Source organism: Ascidia mentula, chromosome 3, assembly GCF_947561715.1.
Source record: "Ascidia mentula chromosome 3, kaAscMent1.1, whole genome shotgun sequence".
In the NCBI taxonomy this organism is placed as follows: Eukaryota; Metazoa; Chordata; class Ascidiacea; order Phlebobranchia; family Ascidiidae; genus Ascidia; species Ascidia mentula.
Window position 1 is genome coordinate 2,599,534 of NC_138568.1, and position 14,851 is coordinate 2,614,384.

Below are 14,851 nucleotides of genomic sequence, written 5' to 3' on the forward strand. Positions count from 1 at the left end.
GTCCCCTTGCTTCTGTCGTCGAGCTATGCTTACGTGCGCTGGTTAGTAAGCCACGCAGCGGCCTCTATACTCCGGAAACCACGATGAATACAGAACATAGAACAATTGGTTGCGATTGCAATTACAATCCTTTGTGACACTGGCACGTGTATTATTATGTAGGATAATCGAGTAATCTTTGTTTTAAACGATGAACAACAAAACCACTTTTTGAATACTAAATGGGATTCTCAACCAACTTAATGCGTGTTTTTCAGAAACAACATATATTTCAAGAAAATTAGTAATGCAAGTTGCTTTTGTCAAAACACGTTTGTCAAATTTTATTGCGACAAGGTTGAATACCCACAATTGTACAGAGCACTATTTGTTGCGTCAATTATTGTAGGAGAAAATTGCAAACATTACAAAAGGCACGACATCCAAGAACACTCTTATCTGTACAATTTACATCGCACGAAATGTAATAGGCTACAAGCACTTGTTCTTTAAAAGTACAACAATAACAATTGTACACATCATGTAAGCTGACAGTTTTTTTGAGGAACAACAGGTGATTGAAACGAATGCACGGAAATTTTTCAAGCATTTTGAAATAATCAAACGTACGGAGTACAACAAACACAGTTTGTTATGAGGATAAATTACATTGCCTGAAAGGCTCTTTATCTGACATTTCTCATATGTTACTGTGGGGACATCGGTCCAGACCAGTTGGAACTGTATATAAAAGAGAAAAAACAAATATATGCTGCTTAAAGAGTGGATTCTTTTCCTTCAAGAAACGCCGACTCCATTTCACTTTCCTCTGCAATTGTCTTCGAGTCGTCGAATTGAGGAAGAATTGGAATGTATTTTGCGAATCTGAGGGTCAAAAGGAATTTCAGGATTTTTTTAAGTATAAATGTTTTAGACATAACAATACTTGACATGAAATTGTAAATTTACAAGAGGTCTTATCAATCTTAATTCGATTTGTTTGAAGGGGTTAAAAAACAACAAGCAATTTATTAAAGAAAAAGGTTTTCAATGTTCTCCTTGATAAGTACAGCAAAATAACACAAATGTCAGAACGAACCAATCACCTGAAATTGGTTGAGAACGGGAGGTCATAACACTTCTTTTCGTGTTCTTTCGCTGAACTGAGGTCACCGAAACCGCTTGCATGACAATGTAACCAATTTTTAAACCCTCGTTCCTTTTCAGTACCTGGAGAAGGTTTAACATTACAACAGTCGAACGGGAAAAAAGGGGGCCAAAATCAACCAAAAAGTCAATGGTGAAAGTTGTGCTGTTAAATATTCAATTAGATTTGCGGTCAACTATAGCTTCCAGCAAAAGATTTTAAAAGGGTTGCTTAAATTTTGTAACCGCAAGACTGCAAATAACCGGTTACTAATCCTATCACTAGACGGCGTGATAGACACTAGTCTTGGTAAATAACGTTAAAAACAGTTCGCGCAATTTCGGTGGTTTTGCTGCATGCTTTACAACAAACCAAGCCGTTAAAATAAGAGGATCCAGACCATAGTATTCTAACAAAACAACGAGATGGGAGGGCATATTGCTTTGTGCATTTGACAATCACTAATAAGTCACAAGCAAGTCGTGACCATACCTGGCAGAGTGTTATCAAAAAACATTCCTGTGAGTCCTCCGACCAGCATAGAGGACTGCAGAACGACGTTGAAGATGTTGTCCAACTCTGATATTCCCGTATCTATGGCACCGCGGTTCGCTTTCAACCATTCAGGTACTGAAAGACCCAGGAAGAGGGAAAAACCGATGATGAAAATATTCCTGAAAGAATTAGTCATAATAAATGCAATTCATGTCATAAAACATACTGCATTTTTAGGTGTGCAGCTTGAAGACTGATGAGGCCTAATGCGTCGAAACAGTGGCCCTGTATGTAGCTCACTGATAACAAATTGTGCTCCATTGTTTTCAGAGGTATTTTGGAGCATACAGAACTTCACTATACATCTGCTACAGGTGAATTTATTGTGAGGACATGGATTGGCGACCCATGCTTTAGGGGAACTGCACACAGAAGAAATTTTAAGCCGGAGCATTGCGGTATAAACAAACTCTCTAGGTGCCTGGTTGCTTGTACTAATATAGCAAAACAACGGGTAATTTTTCACAAAAGCCAGTTTTGCTTGGTGGTGCCGGCGGATCTATTGTTACTGGTCAGATATCCCACGTCGAACTTGGTGAGTAATTTTGTTTTGCTCCAAACAATGTCGAATTACGATCAATTAAAATTTTATTTCACATACCTGCTTGAATTGAGATCTACGTACTGTAGATTGGAAAGGCCGACTGCTGCTATCATCCCAAACAAAACCATAAACAAACCGCCTATCACTGGTTCTGGTACGAGCACAAAAATTCCTCCGAGCTTTCCGATGCAACCAAGAACAACAAGAATCAAACCCGCAATTTGAAGAACCTTTGATAAGAAAATAATGTATTAATGTTCCTTTCATTTGGTTAAATCCATTAAAAGATAACCTTCTCACGATGTGGAATACGAGATAATCCACATGTTACAGATAGATATATCTGGCGCTTGTATTGTGGGTAAACGTTAATGGAAATCCTACTGTGGTAAATTAACAACAATACATCTGGTATAACCCATCTTGGCACCATACATTACCCATCACCACCTGCCTATTTCAGGACACATGCCTACGTGCTTAGGCCTTATTTAGTCAACTTTGCGTGTTTCCAATCGCTTGTTGGCGCGTGGGTTACATCCCAACCCAGGTTTAATCATTAAATCTGTGTTGTTCACGCATGTATTTCAAATATACGAGATCGCTACAACGTGGTTACCAGTGCAAATAAAGGTCTTTAAACATAGTTGAAGTTGCGGATTAGCTGAGAATGTTCGCGTTAGCTTCCTTGTTCGCATTTCCGCAAACATCTGTTGGTCTACATGTAAACATGACCAAAAATGCCATCTCGACGGTTGAATTGTCAATATTCTGTTACAACGGTTAATAAGCTTCAACGAACTATAGCTCAAAGCAGGTATTGCGTTGGTCAACCTGCTTGTCGCACTGTCATGTTTGATGCATTGATGTGGTTTGCTGTAAATTGTGGGCGTTGACGATATATCCGCCCCTAACCCATAATATTACTTCAGCAAGACAATATTGGAGGCCGACTTTGATTGTAAATCGCAAAGACACATTTGAAAACGAAAATTATTATTCGATTTTGTTTTCTGTGATTGGTTTGAGATTTAGTAAACTCCAAAACCTCATTTGCATGAAAAAAAAATTAAAACTCCTACCTTTCTGCTTCCGACCCGCGTGATTCCAATAGCTGCGATGTTTTCGCTAAACGAGGTCGTGCCAGTCGTGGTTCCAAAAAGTCCCGAAAATACGCACCCGATTCCCTCCACAAGTATTCCTCTGTCATCACAAAAATCATCACGATTCACACAAAGCAAAATAAAACATGGGTAGGTGATTGGCAGCATAGGTCAAGCGCCCGACCCGTATATCAAAAAGAAAACCTTAACGGGATTCATGCCCAGGATATCTAGGGTTTAAATCCCGGTGTGACAAAAAAACAAAGTGAAGCATGAACTTTACCGGTTGATGACGTGCTTCGGAGGGGGCGGGGCCCCTGACAGTTTTGCGCATGCGTAGTAGTCGCCTATCGATTCGACGGTGGAGGCGAAAACACCAGCCATCATCCCGATCACACTTGCAAATGATACGCGGGGGACTCCCCATTGGAAAGGGTAAGGTACTCTGAACCTGAAGATATTTCAACTGCATTTTTTATGTCAATGCATGCTATTCTTATGGGTGGAGTTTGTGAATAAGTTTAACTTCGCGGTTTGGTTCAGCCGCGACTACTAAGGAAGTGTAAAGGCAGTGTTACATAAATTTGTTGCTGACGCTAGCAGACATAATGTTCAATAACTCAAGGCTCTTCGGGCAAATAATGATTAGTTTGGTCGACGTTTCGGTCGCTACGCAACCGACCTTCATCAGGACAAATAAACCAGACACAGAGATGACGATAAATGGTAACGCGTGAAAAGTTATATTGTCACGTTTGTTCGAAAGATAGTGAAATAACATTCATTATATTGTGCCACGTGCAGTGGTGTCAAAAGTTTGAGTTCGCCACCATGTTGTGATTGATGGGACCACATTATTACGTCATTGTAAATAAATTCCATGTGGTATCGTGTTTTTACGTTGGATTTGTTATGCCGATACCAATATGCCTCGATGCAAACATATCAGATATGGCAGTTGGAAAAAACAAAATAACTGATAACTAACAAATTAGTATTGAAATTGATGTTGTAAAGGCACTACTCACCATGGGCTGTTACGCAGTACATCCATTCGAAAATCTGTTCTTGCCACATGTTGTGGGTGGTTGGGATCTGCTGGTAACACTTTGGTGACAGTAAGAATCCAACACAACATCCAGCCAAGCACCAAAGCTATGAGCACCTGCATGCAATGTAACACAATAACAAATATTTTTTTAATCCTGGATATATCCTGGAAATTTTTTGTGTTTACGAAACATCAACCTCTTGATAATTTTACTCTTCATATCTTGTTATATCTTGGCTTAAAGCACTCTGAGTTGAAGCAGTTTCTTACCGGAAACATTTTGAATAGTTGGCACCTTGTCACGTGACACTTCCGCTTCCGGTCGAAGGCAGGAATCGGCACTCGACAGTTCTTGCAGTATTGTGACGTCACAATCAGCACTATCATTGTGCTAAAAACAGCCGCATGTGTGTATTCAACGTGTACACTATTCAGTTGAGATGAATTTATCGCAGATTGTAGCACGTTTTGACTTGGGTTGTAAATTCAAACAGTATACAGCCCGTGTAGGGGATTAATTAATCATAAGATGTTTTTTGAAGTATCGAGTCTTTGTTTCAATTCAAAACGTTCATGAAACGTTAAATGTTGAAACTATTTGGTGGATCTTCTCCAAAATTAAGCTCTACAATTAGAGAATTGATTACTTTGTAACTGGTTCCATTTTGCAGTCGTAACGAATGTACTTTTGAACACCTTGTTTGGATTAACAATGCCGACAACAAGAAAAACGTTCGTTCTATAGCGTAACACACAACCAATCAACAATAACGTGACAATATATGATATAGAAGAAACTCACAATAATGCGGTTCCCCAGTGAGTTGATGCGTGTGTGGGTGCGACCATAAAAAGATCCAGTCCGATCAATGCGATGGTGGGAGTGATGGTAAGAGGACCAACCAGACGGAGAATGAAACTGATCGAACCAGTTAAACCCAACAGCACCTCCGTAACCGCGGCTACAGCGATTGATCCTTGAATCTGCAAAAGATAACTTGATGTTGAAGATGTTGCGCCGCATAGATACTTCGTATTACGATTTATAACTGAGTAGATTTGAATTGATTACTTAAATTAGACAGTATACAATGCAAGTCACCAGTAAGGGTGTATTCGTCCAGCGCCGTAATCATTCAAGTAAATGAGTACTGCTATGCTGTTTTACTTAGGGGTAACTACGTGTACCTCTGCAACCCTCTTCATCCATAGTTGCTCTTCATCCACAATTTGTCCGTCAGTGTCGTTATACAAAGTCTTGGTGGAGTTAAACAAGCCCGCAGGCAATGGGTCAGGACACTGATTTTTTGGCAGGGCCAGCGTCGCGAAAGTAGCTGCCAGATACGCGAATGAACTTCCTTGCAGGATGGGCAATCTGCAAACAGGGAAAATGTGTGTCAAGGAGTCCCATAAACAAAGGGCCCAATAAAAAAAATTTGTTGAAACACTATTGTCTGTTCTTGAAACTTCAAGATGCATCGCATAAGTTTCTGCAGTGCTTTTTTGTCGTGTTCTGCTGTTATTCAATTATTAAATTCATTTAAAGTTTGCAAATATTTTTAAACGGACTTAAGACTGACAATCAGTTTAGTGTTGGACCGCACAATAACATTACCTGTTTCCCAGAGTTGTCTGCAAAAGTGTGGATAGCCCGCTAACAAAGAACACTGAGCTGATAAGCAAAGCTCGCGCGGTGTTCCCGACCTCGTTGTTGTTCAAGCAAATGTAAGAAGCAAGAAGTAGGGGAACACCCATAAGTCCACTGATAGACAGAAGGCAATGCTACACGAAAAGGTCAAGTGATAAAATTGTCACCACTGTTACTTGTTACTACGAAAATAAATCCGGGAGAGAGATATACGTTGCGTTGTTGTAAAATTTGTAAAAAAGATTTTCGTAATTAACTCGTTTCCAGGAAAAAAAAGCAGCAAAGAAACTCTATTTGCATGATCGTGGAAGTGTTGCAAACAATATTTAACTCGTGTATAAGCTGCAGACAGATGGCCACTGTTTCGACCTAAAAGGTCTCATCAGTGTAGCTGGTATGACTTTCAGACGACTTTGCTGACCAAACGGCCAAGCAAAGACTTCCACTTTTGTGGTGACTATACAATCACCGTCATCCGTTGGGCTCTTTTCTTATAATATTTAACTTAATTAACAAAATGTTCAAGCAAATACCTGCAAGCCAAACAACATGGATAGGTACCATGGTGGTGAGTCGTTAATAGAGTACAGAAGCCAGCTGTTGGCGTCCGAAAGTTTTGGTGTTTCTTCACATACAGTTTCGGATGCTGAACTGTCGTCTTTCTTTTGTTCTGACATTCTTATATTTGAACTTATTCCCCTAAAGCAATTCAGAATCCTTTACCTCGGTTTCTAAATGCTGTTGGAAAAAGTGCCTAAAGTAAAGAAGTTGGTGCTGTTTCATTTTCGCTGTTGCCGACCGTTTTCAAACACGTTTCACTCAAGCTTAAAAATCCTTTGATGTTCTGTACTTCAGACTTTGTCCAAGGGAATTGTAAAGTGTAAATTTTCGCTTTCAGTCGGTTTTATTAACACCACTGCCCTAATTCTGACAAACAACAAGTGAGGGGTCATCCGAGTCCGTCTGATTTGTCACTGCGCGCCAACACCAGAAGAAAACATGCACTCGCTCGTTCAAGCTGTGTTGAACCGTTCCTAATTGGCCGGCGTATTTGTCCAAGCCAGTTTGTGGTGTTATGAAACAGCAGTGAAGGAAAATATTCGACATGCTCACCATAAAACTCGAACACTTTCCATGATGATTTGCACGCTGATCAACAGTGAACAGGACTTAAATAGAACCGACACCTAGCCTTTTTCAACTGCGAAGAACCAGTGCGAAAAAAAGGTTCACAGTAAGGTCTCCACGAACTTTTTTTTAAAACTGCGGCGACCAACAGGATATTTGTCCAAGCGTGTGACATATGTTTTTGTGTATTACTTTGTTTCTTCGCCTCCGCGCAAAAGGTTCACGTATGTTGGGCGCATTCATTACAGTGAAAATGCTGACAAAGCGCATATCCTGCTCAATAGCGCAGAAGCCATGCATGCAGTTTCTACATGGAACGTTTTGCGCAGCGCAGCATCCAAGAGCCCCATTTCCAAAGACCGAGCGGAACTTTGCGCTGCGGGGAATATCTGCTGCCATCGCAAAATGCTTTTGTCTTTATCATGCACAAATCACCAAACAAGCGCCGGCAGATTATTGGATTAATTCGAAACACGATTAGAAATAGCGCGTTTTAAGAGAACATACAATTCTGCTCCGTCTCGATTATAAAAACGGTCAGTGGAAATGAACAACTTTTCGCATAAACTTTTTACCGTGAAATTTTGGGCAAAAAAATCTAATATTTTCTGAACCTTTCATCCAAACAAAATGATGCACATTGCCATCCTCGCAGTAAATCCTCGCATCAATCGTCGGACAAAAAAGTCACGTTAATCATGCCAGAAGGACAGATTATTACAATATCAGTACAACACTCTTATGGCCATTTATATCACTTTCTTGTATGTCGATTATTCTTGTGTTATAAATGTATAGCGTTGAACGCGATGTGTCCCCTTTGATGACTCATCGTGTTCTGACACGACAAAGAATGTTCGCCGCTTTCCACCACCTCCCACTACATCCTCATTCCATCCGAATAAAACAAGGTTATTTTGGCACTGACTGTATGGTAATAAGCAGGAACAAAACGTTGTGTTGACGAGATGATAAGAGATGTACTTTGCTCTAAATTCATCATGCTTTCGTAACAACATTGATATTGTGACGAAAACAACATTGACATTGTGACGTAACAACATTGATATTGTGACGAAAACAACATTGATTTTGTGACGTAACAACATTGATATTGTGGTTTGCCACGAAATAAATTTATTGCCAATTATTAACACCACTTCCTGACATGAAACACTTTTCGGTTTCACAATATATCTTACCTTCAGAATGACGCTATATGCAAAGTATACGACATTGTCGAAACGAATTTCATTGGGTGATTGCATCGAGGCTAGTAGAAATATTCACTGAAAAATGGTTGCGTGACGTAATACCCATATGCACACAAAAGTGATGATGCCATAATAACGATTCAAGGTTGCGTTATTTGAAAGTAGCTACGAAAGGTATACTGCTGCGTCTTACAATAAAGCACTGTCGGTAACGGTGGTCGGTATCCGCATAACACGAGGTATACGATATAAATACTCTGTCAACGTAATGAAGTTTGCTTTGTGCTTGTTCGTCTCGTACAAACCACACGGAAATTCCCGAGGGTTTCCCAGTATCCGGTTTCGGACAACTGACGCGATAATAGCTTTACCAGTTCCCAACATTGTTACCTGCGCCAGCTATTCCTAGAATCCTCTTTTGTGTTTAGTTGAAACCTCGGTGACAAACCTTCTCATGCCGACTGGCCGCCGTATTGCGGATATACAGGCTTGTACAAGCGCTGTTAATAATTAACGTAACAGTTTTAATGTTTTTGCAGAACATTAAACTAATTTGGATCAGTTCGAAACCGCGCACCGTAACACGATATATATTTGCATGTAAATATTCCAATATCGCGATTGCGCAGTCTTTGCACATTATTTCGACACTATCAAGTTACCCAACTTATTTTCTCTATTCAACCGCCCGAAACGTTGTTTAGGGTTGTTTTTTTTACCCTATTGCTTCTGGGATTGATTACCGGATAGAAGCACAACAAGAGACTTGGATCTCGTATTTTAACGCTTTTCTGCTGTGACAACGAACATGTGTAATTTCAATGAAAATATACAACAACCACATACAGGGGAACGTAGGCTATACCAACACCACAAACGCGGGCAACTCATTTGTAATTTTCTTGCGGAGCAATGAACTGTTTCCATAGTAATGGTCACTGGAGGCTAATACACATTTTTTTTTTTCGTTTTGTAACTGACCGAGTTGGGGCTGAACACCGATCGCCACTGTTACAGATACTCAACGTTAACAAATATTCAACGAAGGATGTATATGAGTGCAGCAGCTTTGGCGCAAATCTTTTTTGAGGCAGGACCGACAATGTGTGGTGCAACATTTTGCGCCGGGCGTTTATATACGTTGCACTAATTCACTTGTAAAGCAAGTCCTTGTTCATGTGGTACAGCAGTGATTCCCAACCTTTTTGTGGTTGCGTACCACTTGGAGGTAAAACAATTTCAACGCGTACCACCTAGTTGAGAGTAACCTAGGGGATAAAGTAACAAACATTTTGAGATCACTTGCAATTTTTCAATTCGAATTATATCCGCAAATTACGTAAAGTTGCTCGCGAACCACCTGGAATGCCGTCGCTTACTACCGGTTGGGAAGCATTGTGCTAGAGATATAACGATAATGAGTAAACGCAATTGTGTGTTGGCAACAAAACTAGATTTTATTCTTTGATTTATGAGGATTCCAGTGATAGTTACTGGACCCCTGCGGTATACAAAAATGCTGTCAAATTTTGCATCTGATTGCAACATGGTTATTACTACGGTAAAGGATGACAGAATAGTGACAACATAAAAAATGAAATAGATGCACCATGTCAACGACGGGAAAAGTATGGAAAACATATTTTTGAACAGACGATACGGAGTTAATTACACCAATACAAATGTTGTGCATTGTTGTTGTTTTTTGCAAGATCAACAAAATTTTGAAAACAATACACTTTTTCAAGGCATCCACCTCTTCATTTATCCTAAAATACACACAATTTGTTCGCCCTTATCGCTTTTTCGTTGTTTCACTTCTTCTTTCTTTTTAGCGTTTCTGTTTATGTGCCTCAAATCGTCCACTGTGGTAGACTTAGATACTTCCTCCTGATGAAGGCTGTTGCATAATAGCCGAAACGTCGAGAAACGTAAATACAATAAAGTAAGCCAGAAGAGCAGTATTAAGCAACACACAATTTTGCTAAGTTTTACCGGCATTACTTTATGCAAGGCAGCTATGTCCGGTTTAGCACGAAGCCCGGCAAACTGATTTAGTAAATTAAGCCCCGCAAGCTGGACTTGATCCGTTCCTTCTCTTTCGTTGTGAAACCACAGTTTTCGTAACTGGCGCATTGGATGTTGGGTCCGCACGCGATAAACGATTGCGTACATTCACTGGTCAAGTTGTTGCCGGAGAAATCCAGGAACCACATCTAAATAACATAATGCAGACAGAACCAATATTTATGTGATTGCTTAAAAAAGTTAGGCAGGAGTCCAGACTCTACACCACAGTTAACGCATTTTGGCGACAATACATTTGTAAATGGGAGCTGCAGACAATGCACATATTTTTAACCTATCAGTTCTCATGAGTGCAGCTTGCGACTGTGCAATCTCTGTATCTTACTTGTCATTGTTGGTTTGTGTATAAAAACGACACCTACTGGTTTAGTTAGACGATAAACTGCTTGAAACAGTCGCTGTGCCCCATGATATTCGATGTTGCACCCATTCAACAAGAGACTTTCCACGTTGTGAATGCATTCCGCCATAGACTCGGCACCCGCATTGCCAAACTTGTTGTATGAGAGACAGATTTTCTTCAACTGTAACAAAACAACCACGCCAACTTAAAATAGCCTGAGATTTTTGTAAATTATTTTCGCTAGGAATGTAATGCTACTTTAAATGCAAATCAATCCAGCCTTGGTGAAGGCTTTAATATTTCCGCTAGATGGGAGTAAACAGTTGTTTGAATGGTGGTCAGGCGATTGGCAATAAAGGCTGGAAAAACTAAGTTCGAATCCCGACGCGGGATTAAAACTCTTTGCAAACTAGTTTGACAGAAACGCAACGTACAGATTTGGGCAGGTTTTTGATTTTTTGTGAAAGTTGTTGCATTCCTTGGGGCCCAATTTTGCAGCAACTCAGGTCGACATCACACAGGTTGTGAATACTCTGGGCCACCACTGCAGCTCCAGTGTCACCCAGTTGATTGCCGGACAGATCAAGTACAGCCAACTGCGCGACAACGAAAAACAACATTGTTAAACATGTTGCAGGTTATCACACAGGTTCCGATAAAATCTTTACGTGACATGAAAAAAAAATGTTTTTCTACAGTGCATTGAAAGCAGTTTTATTCGTCACACGCTTTAATAATAGAGAAAGAAAAATGTTTGTACCGGCTTCTGTAATTCTTGGAAACTCGCGGAGATCGATTCCATCCCGCGGTGCCCGACTCCACAGTGGCTCATGTACACCTCTTCAAAATTGTGGAAGCAGTGAGAGAGGGATTCTGCCTCTGCATCACCAAGTGTAGTCCCATTAAGTTGCAGTCTGGTCATCTGACAAATGAAATCGCAGAAATATCGTCAAAATGCAAGAAATTAACTTCGTATCGGACAATAAACGACTGACAATTTTTATGAAAGAAAACATCCATAACAAAAGTTTGTTTACAGAGCTAGCCATGAGTGTCCGTATTGGAAGGTAATGACCACTGTTACACCAATGCTTTGTCCAATATCACCACAGATAAACACATACTCACACACACACACACACACACACACACACACACACACACACACACACACACACATACCTTAGTGTGCCTCTGTGCTTTTAAGGTGAAGGAAAGGTCTTCAACGACGGCTAGAGAAAGATGGGTGTTGGTGAAGTTAATAGTGTTGGGCAGATGGATGGAAAGGGCGGATGCAAGTTCTGCATCGTTCGCTTCGTGGGCGCAGCTAGACAATCTCAAAATACTTTCTTTGCTTTGATCGTTGCGACAAAAGTCTAGATGCTTAAGCAATTGTACTTTCTGATTTAGCTCAGATGACAAGCAAGAAGGGAATAGGACTTCGGTTTCTCTAGCAATGGTTAAATCGCTCAGGCCGAATGCGAACTTGGCAACAACTTCCCATCTGTCAGCAGTAAGTCGAGTATGCTCTTTCCGAAATTCCTCCAGCGGCATGATCATCATGAGGTAGACGGCAGCAAAGAATTCTTGCCATATGAGGTGCGAGAAGTACTTTTTCTTCTGTCCATCCAGTATGTTAAGTCTCAGACTTCCCCTAAGAGTGATCGATATGTTCAAGAAAGAGTCTGCAGTTGCGTCATCCAAGCCGACGCTTGAAAAATCGCGTGTATCGAATAACACCCTTTGTTCTCGAAAACCATCCCACGCCATTTTGGTAAGCTTGTCCAATGTACGAAAAGGTTTTTTCAGGTGTTCAGTTTGTGAGTAACTAACACATGAAGATGTAAGAATATGAGTGAGTGAAATCTTCTGAATGTCGCCGGTGTGGTTCATGAGATAGTGAACAGTCAAAATGTAGTTTACGGGCACGTAGCAATATGCAAACAAGTTGCTGTTACGAGTTAACGCGTGTATTCGTTCATACTCACTGCCACATATTTGCCGGCCAAGTTCTTCTTGGGATTGGGGTGTGAGTCCCTGTATTTCAACGACAAACTTAGGTCGACTGGAATGTTGAAGACTGTACAAGAGCGCTGGTCGCGATGTGAATATCTTACGGGCCTGTGGAAGCAGAGAACCACCTGCCAAAAGTTTGAGGTAGACTTCGGGTTTAAATTTAGAATGCAATGACCAGATGGGGAGCTTAGCGGAAGCTTGTGTAAAAACTGCCTCGTCTAAACCGTCGAAAAACATGACTACATTTTTGTCAGCAAGAATAATGCTGGTAATTGCAAACACGATTTCATCGCAAGTGTAATCCCATTCAGGTAATATGGTATGGAGAAGAAACTCCAATAAAGACATCTCTCGGTTGAAATTAATGAATTTAACCACTATGTAGAAGAAGAATGATATGGGGCCGTACATCTGGCTTGCTTGCAGGGCCCATTTTTTAGATAAAGTAGTTTTGCCAATGCCTGCCTGACCGACGACTCCGACCGAATTGCCATGTTTTTTCACGTAGTTCTGTTTTGCATTGTCCTGGTCACGCGAAAACTTCCTATCCGCGTCCCGCTGGGCCGTGATCTTCGCCCGGACAAACAGTTGGTCCGCTGTGATATCGCAGTCTGGGCGCTCGTACATTTTGGCCAGTTCCTCTCGGCGGTTGGCTTTGAACTGGTAATCGACACTGTGAGGTTGACTGGCTATGGAAAGGTTTACTGGCACAATTGGTCGCTGGGAAAATTCGGCTAAAGATGACTCGGTACTGGCAATTTCCTCCACTTTTTCTTTCAACGATGTCTGCAGTTCAATGCCTATAATATTATGACATCAGGTAAACGCTCCAAGAAGTTACCCAAAATGTTTTTATTCTTACCCATGGGGTCTGAGTAGTTGTCGTACCCGGATATTCGGTAAGAATTATTTTCTTGAGAAGATGTGGGTGATGTTGACGTATTAATAACAGCGTCAAGCGGAAAAGAATTCCGTTGTTGCATCACCAAATATCGTGTTTGGTTTACAATCAAAGGCTTTATAAGCACCGTTCCTTCTGTTGTAATGTTTTCATCACCTATTTGAATGTTCTGAGGCCTTGGTACCTATGTGGAAACAACGCCAAGAAATTTATAAATTAAAAAAATCTGTAGTATTTCTGTCTAGTAAAATCTGTACCCACCTCTTGGTTTACATCCACTAGCATTGTTACATCGGTCGATTCTGGGATTGGAATTGGTTGAGTTACAACGTCAGTCTGTCCTTGAGACGAACTTGAGGGAGCCAACTCGCGATTTGTTCCTTGATTTGAACTGCTTTGTGACGCATTGTCTTGAAGTTCCCTCCTGGCTCGTCGACTTTTAGATTTTGATCCATTTTTTAGTTTTGACGATTTTTGACCCATCTTAATTCGGTGTTAATTCCTTAAATTCAATGGCTTCCTTGAGATCAAAATATTTACATGTAGTTCTTGTTTACTGGAAATGTTGTCATATATTACTGTTAGCAACCCACAAAAGTGTAACTATTGAAACATGAGTCTACCTTTTCGATTTTCCTGTGAGAAAATTACTAAAACGGTTTAAACGCGAAGGACGCTGCCAAATTCGTCATTTCGGCTCTTTTGCACATGATCTTTTCTAATATTTTACGCCCAAGACTGCGTAAACTACGCAGAAGACAGACCCTATAGCGGTGACCAATATACTTGGCTGCAAAAGACTTTGATAAACGCGTGTTCGAAACGTCTACTCTAGTTAACATGAGGTTTGCAGGCTTGACAGCCCAGGCATTGCAGCCTAGCTGGGCTGTCAAGCCTGCAAACCTAATGATCGCGATACGATAGCTGTGATCGCCAAGCAAGGACCTGCGCAGTGGGGCGATCCTGCCAATCATGCCATTGCAAGAAATATTACTGCGCTAGTTAACATGATTAATAGCATATTAGCTTTGGATTTTCTATTTCAAGATTTTAAGCCCAATTTCGGGAAAATAACTTTTATTGCAATCGCTATGATACTTTTACGAATTATGGTTCGGAAATTGTCACAAATGC

General features: G+C 40.7%; 2 protein-coding genes across 2 annotated transcripts; both read right to left on the bottom strand.

The window, feature by feature from the left end:
• Nucleotides 1-755: 755 nt before the first annotated feature.
• Nucleotides 756-6,704, bottom strand: LOC145894676 (solute carrier family 23 member 2-like). The gene is made up of 12 exons (XM_082983309.1): nucleotides 6,561-6,704; nucleotides 5,995-6,161; nucleotides 5,568-5,754; nucleotides 5,182-5,363; nucleotides 4,650-4,770; nucleotides 4,357-4,493; nucleotides 3,612-3,779; nucleotides 3,308-3,428; nucleotides 2,283-2,455; nucleotides 1,619-1,800; nucleotides 1,086-1,209; nucleotides 756-864 (listed from the first exon to the last, which is right to left on the bottom strand). The coding sequence occupies exons 1-12, from the start codon at nucleotides 6,702-6,704 to the stop codon at nucleotides 756-758; spliced, it is 1,815 nt and encodes a 604-aa protein (XP_082839435.1).
• Nucleotides 6,705-10,370: 3,666 nt separating this feature from the next.
• Nucleotides 10,371-14,200, bottom strand: LOC145894679 (NACHT, LRR and PYD domains-containing protein 3-like). The gene is made up of 7 exons (XM_082983313.1): nucleotides 13,979-14,200; nucleotides 13,679-13,901; nucleotides 11,983-13,616; nucleotides 11,561-11,722; nucleotides 11,235-11,396; nucleotides 10,820-10,981; nucleotides 10,371-10,585 (listed from the first exon to the last, which is right to left on the bottom strand). The coding sequence occupies exons 1-7, from the start codon at nucleotides 14,198-14,200 to the stop codon at nucleotides 10,424-10,426; spliced, it is 2,727 nt and encodes a 908-aa protein (XP_082839439.1). The 3' UTR covers nucleotides 10,371-10,423.
• Nucleotides 14,201-14,851: the final 651 nt, after the last annotated feature.

Excerpts from the sequence above, each read along its gene's own strand:
- LOC145894676 (XM_082983309.1), bottom strand. The coding sequence starts at position 6,704 with ATGTCAGAACAAAAGAAAGACGACAGTTCAGCATCCGAAACTGTATGT. Across the intron at positions 5,755-5,994 it reads CAGACAACTCTGGGAAACAG|ATTGCCCATCCTGCAAGGAA; the intron begins GTAATGTTATTG and ends CCCTGTTTGCAG. Across the intron at positions 1,210-1,618 it reads TTTTGATAACACTCTGCCAG|GTACTGAAAAGGAACGAGGG; the intron begins GTATGGTCACGA and ends AACCTTCTCCAG.
- LOC145894679 (XM_082983313.1), bottom strand. The coding sequence starts at position 14,200 with ATGGGTCAAAAATCGTCAAAACTAAAAAATGGATCAAAATCTAAAAGT. Across the intron at positions 13,617-13,678 it reads CAACTACTCAGACCCCATGG|GCATTGAACTGCAGACATCG; the intron begins GTAAGAATAAAA and ends ATAATATTATAG. Across the intron at positions 11,723-11,982 it reads AAGCACAGAGGCACACTAAG|ATGACCAGACTGCAACTTAA; the intron begins GTATGTGTGTGT and ends TTCATTTGTCAG.